The sequence below is a fragment of the Neopelma chrysocephalum genome, unplaced genomic scaffold (assembly GCF_003984885.1).
Source record: "Neopelma chrysocephalum unplaced genomic scaffold, ASM398488v2 Primary Assembly neopelma1_97156, whole genome shotgun sequence".
NCBI lineage: Eukaryota > Metazoa > Chordata > Aves > Passeriformes > Pipridae > Neopelma > Neopelma chrysocephalum.
In genome coordinates, this window is record NW_020925797.1 from 1 (window position 1) to 5,252 (window position 5,252).

Below are 5,252 nucleotides of genomic sequence, written 5' to 3' on the forward strand. Positions count from 1 at the left end.
TGGCTCTTGCGCGAGTCGGCCGTGAGAGACACGTCGTGCGAGTAGGAGTGCAGGAAGGCGCGCACGCCGTCGATGCCCACGAAGTGCGTGGCCGGCACGCCGCGCAAGGCGCCGCTGCCCGCCGCCAGCAGCTGCTGCTGCGAGCGCCGCCAGCGCCGCAGGCGCAGCGCCAGCAGCAGCAGCAGGAAGCCGAGGAACAGGCACGACACGGCGGCCACGGCCAGCACCAGCCAGCGCGTCAGGCTGCCGCCCGCCTCGCCCGCCCCCGCCGCCGCCTCCGCCTGCGCCGCGCTGCCCAGCTCGGCCAGCAGCTCGGCCACGCTCTCGGCCAGCACCACGCTCAGCGTGGCCGTGGCCGACAGCGCCGGCCGCCCGTGGTCCTTCACCAGCACCACCAGGCTCTGGCGCGACGCGTCGCGGGCCAGCGGCGAGCGCGCCGTGCGCACCTCGCCGCTGTGCAGCCCCACGCGGAACAGCCCCGGCTCCGTCGCCTTCGCCAGCTCGTACGACAGCCACGCGTTCTGACCCGCGTCCGCGTCCACCGCCACCACCTTGGCCACCAGCGCGCCGGCCTCGCTCGACCGCGACGCCAGCTCCACGCCCGACCAGCCCGACCCCGACCCCGACGCCGCCGCCGGCGGCGGGTACAGCACCTGCGGCGCGTTGTCGTTCTCGTCCACGATCAGCAGCCGCACCGACACGTTGCTGCTCAGCGCCGGCGAGCCGCCGTCCTCCGCCCAAACCCACAGCCCCACCTCGCGCACCTCCTCGTAGTCGAACGAGCGCAGCGCGTACAGCGCGCCCGTCTCCGCCTGCACCGACACGTACGACGACAGCGGCAAGCCCCGCACACCACCCTCCCCCAGACGGTACCGCACGCGCGCGTTCTCCCCCCAGTCCGCGTCCCGAGCCCGCACCCGCAGCACCAGCGCGCCCGCCACGTTGTTCTCCGGCAGCCGAGCGCTGTAGCGCTCCTGCGCGAACACCGGCGCGTTGTCGTTCACGTCCAGCACCCGCAGCCACAGCACCCTGCTGCTCTGCAGCGCCGGCTGCCCGCCGTCGGCCGCCCGCACCGTCACGTTGTACTCCGACTCCTGCTCCCGGTCCAGCTCTCTCGCTGTCACCACGCGGTAATAGCTGCCCTGCGAGCTCTCCAGCCGGAACGGAACACCTCCGTCGAGGGAGCAGCGCACCTCGCCGTTGGCCCCCGAGTCTCGGTCCTGCACCTGTAGCAGGGCCACCACTGTCCCCGATGGGGTATCCTCAGAAATCTCAGTCAGCGCCGATCGCACCGAAATCTCGGGCACATTATCGTTTATGTCTGTTACAGTGATCGCGATTTTCGCCGTGTCGAAAAGGTCCCCGCCGTCCCCTGCCTGAACCTCCAGTTCATAGGAAGTGCCTTCCTCGAAGTCTAAGTTCTGCAGCAACGTGATCCTTCCCGTCTCAGAGTCCAGCTGGAAAATCTGGGAGGCTTGCAAGGAAACCGTTTGAAATGAGTACTTCACATTCCCGTTCAGACCCTCGTCGGGGTCGGTGGCTGTGACAGTGACGAGCACGGAGCCCACGGGCACGTCCTCCGCCACACGCACCGTGTACTCCGCCTGGCTGAACACGGGCGCGTTGTCGTTCGCGTCCAGCACCGTCACGCGGATCCGCGCCGTGCCCGTCCGGGACGGATCGCCGCCGTCGCTCGCCCTCAGCACCAGCTCGTGGAACGCCGCCTCCTCCCGGTCCAGCGCCTTCGCCAGCACCAGCTCGGGACGCTGATCCCCGCCGGGGCCCGTCTGCACGGCCAGCGAGAAGTGCTCGTCGCCGCTCAGCTCGTAGCTCTGCAGGGAATTCCGTCCCGAGTCGGGGTCGTGAGCCCTGGGAAGTGGAAACCGTGCACCGATCGCTGCCGTCTCACTCACTCTCACTTCTTTTTCTGCCTCTCGGAAGCTGGGCACATTGTCGTTAACATCCGTGATTTCCACTTCGATTTCATAAAACTTCATTTCCCCTTCCACTATAAGCTCACAGCGCAGCACGCATTGCTCCACCAGCCGGCACAGCTGCTCTCTGTCGATCCTCTCGGCCGTCACTAAATGTCCCGTTTTCCCGTGCAGAGCAAAATGCTGCCTCGTACCTTCCGTGACAACTCGGACACCGCGACCGCTGAGCGCCGGCAGCTGCAGCCCCAGGTCCTTGGCCACGTCGCCCACGAACGAGCCCTTGGGCATCTCCTCGGGCACCGAGTAGCGCAGCTGCCCCCACGCCGCCTCCCAGGCCGCCAGCAGGACGCCCCACAGCAGCACTCGCTGCCGCCGGCCCCAGCGCCTCCCCGCCGCGCACATCTCCGCCGCCGCACCGCCGGCACCGCAACACCGCCGGCAGATCCCCGCCGCCGGTCGCCGATCCGGCTCCCGCTCCTACTCCGGGACGCCTCTCGTGGCTCCTCCGTCTCGGTTTAGTACGGTTCCGCAACGCAGGGACGATCGCAGATTGCCCGGCCGCCGAGACAGGAATCCAGCGATCTAGCGATCGAGCCGGGCCGCAGCGGGCGGGGCTGCAGCGCTCCGACCTTCCTCTCGCTCCTCTCGGTCAACAGCGGCGCCCGCAGCCTCCTCCCGGCACTGCACGCACCGAGCGCCGCCCGCACTGCCTTGTCCACGGGCAGCTCGCGGGGAGAGCACCGAATTCGCATCCCGTGTAGCCGGCCTTTCCTCCCTTTTCTTTTTTCCAGCCCATCTCTTCTTTGATCACTACCGATGTGAAGGCAGAGTACTCTCGTGTGCTTAGTATTTCTACCGCACGGGGAAAATGTCTTGCTAATGGTTATCTGTATGTAAAGTAAAATAATTTCTTCCTATTATTTATCGTATAGATTATTGTTAGTTCTCCATCACTTTTTGGGGGGTTTTCTTCTGCTGTCGTGCTTGAATGTCTGGTACAAGGATAGCAAAGGAAAACAAGCACTGTGTAGGAAATGTGACAACGATACACACCCCCACATTCCTGAAAATAAGAGATATCAGGCTCATTAACCCAACCGGGTGGAACTTGGCTTTAAATACTTCAATTCACACAAAACACGCTCTAAATTAACTACACCATGATCGACTGAGAATAGACATTTAAAGTCGGGCAACGGCGGCGTCAGTGACTCCACTGGCGCTGCCAAGAGATACCCGCCCTGCCTTGACCACGGGCAGCTTGCCGGGACGGGACAGTCGCCACGGAAACATGGGGTCCCGTGCAGCGGGGTCCTCCTGCCTCGGCTTTTCTTCAGCCGATCACTGGCACGGGGAGACCAAAAGAATAGAGGCTCTGAGATACAACATGGGATGATCACACGCACCCGCCACCAGAGAAGCAGAGCATTCTCTCTCATGAACTGAAGTGGTCGGATATTTGATTTAAAATTTTCAGTTCTTAATCAACACGGCCTAAGTTAAATTAACTACCCTCCCAGCAGTGACCGAGAACAGACATTTAAAGGCGGATGAAAGTAGGGTCGCTGCACTGAAAGTGACAGTCCTAAGCACCCCAACCCCTTATATCTCCCGAGTAACTGGGTTGCTGAGGAACGTGCCACGCGCTCTGCTCTCTCTCCCTAGAAGACCTTCCTGTTAGCAACGTCCCAGATGAGGCTTCCCTGCTGCTCAAAATCCATTCTCTCTCACACTGACCGGTTTTAGGTCACCTGGTAACCCCGCACTGAGTGTACAACAACTGACCACGAGTTGCAGGAAGCACCTGCAGTGAACCTGGCCAGAATCATCTCCTTGTCTCCCCGCACACTACAGGGGAAAAAGCTTGTGAGTAACGAAAGAAGAAAAAAAGGTACATCTGCCTTGGCTCCTGTCCCTGTTCTCCGACCCAGCTTTCGTTTGCTCCAAATTTTTCTAGCGCATCTGTGTTCCCGATAGTCATCTATTCTCAACAGTGTTTTTGAACTGGATGAGAGCAAAGAAGGACTACATCATTAAGCCGTTGAAACACCTACAGAGGCAGGAATAGTGAGAAAGGAAAGTTTCCAGACTTTAATGGGTGATTTCCATCCGTGAGAAGACAAATAATTCTCTGGTTCCTATAGTTTATACACATTTACACCAAAACAATTATTTCGATAGGTTGAACGACCAGGAAAAGGCTTTCCTTCTGTCAGAAATCACAGTGTAAAAGATTGATGCTTGCTAGCAAAATATTCATCTCACCTATGAGTCTTCATTTTGATATGACAACTTTTAAACATAATATAAATACAAGGCAAGTATAGTTTCCCACACATAAAACAACTATTGCAAGAAATGGCTGAGGTCCACAGAAAAAAACGCGGATTTTTTGTTTGTTTTTCCCCCTGTTGTTTTGGTTTGGTTTATTTTGTTATTCTGTGTTTTTTTTTGAGGTCCCTTTCTACATCTTCCCCTGGATATGAAAGACACATCAGGAACGGTAAAAAATAAATAGTTGGAGCTTTTACCCAGAATTGAATCCACAACACGTCTCGACTGGGCTACAATTTCTGAAGAAATATACCCCAAAATACGGTGGGCACTCTCTCCCCTCAGAAAAAAACCAACTTGTAACTTCATCGTTCATGGGGAAAGGATCAGTGTTCACCTCTACACTTACGCAAAGAACTCGGGAAAATAATGCCTGAATAAAATTTATCTCTCCCACTAATGCTGCCATTTTTGCAGCAGCCTTTTCCAAAAAGATGGAAGGGCACACGGCCAAGAGAGGATCATTCGTGAGGGAGGATCAAGCTGTAACTTCTCCTTTCACGTATATCAGTTTGAGAAATAAGTGATGAGGAAAGAAAAATCGCCAGCGTCAAATGACTACCACTTTTCTTCATCATGCTCCGTCGCTAGTTTACCGTGTACACTGCTACTAGCTCAAATGAGAACTGTAGTCACAACTTCTAAGCACAACATGAAACTGTTACTACTGGGGGGAAAAAAAACAAACAATAAAACAAAACAAAACAAAAAAAACAAAACAAAAAAAAACAAAGAAAAACCAATGCTAACTGTCCGCATTTAGACGAATGAGTGACACAGTTAATTCATTCATCCATGGATACCTGGAGTAGCATTCCTGACAAACATCATCCAGGAAAACTTAAGGGACGGAGGACAACATTTAGAAATAGATCAAGGAGAACTACGCGGGCTTACAGACCTGCGGTGCGTCGAGGTCGACAGGCGGCTCTCCCGCGACGGCGCTGCTGCTCGGGCTCGGCTTCTCGCTGGGCTCCACGGCCA

The 5,252-nt window shown here is 57.1% G+C and overlaps 1 protein-coding gene across 1 annotated transcript; it reads right to left on the reverse strand.

The window, feature by feature from the left end:
* Positions 1-5: 5 nt before the first annotated feature.
* On the reverse strand, positions 6-2,802 carry LOC113961411 (protocadherin gamma-A12-like; the record flags this gene model as incomplete). Its single annotated transcript, XM_027671726.1, has 1 exon — positions 6-2,802. A coding segment is annotated over exon 1 (2,331 nt), but the record flags the coding sequence as incomplete, so codon positions are not given.
* Between the last annotated feature and the right edge of the window lie 2,450 nt (positions 2,803-5,252).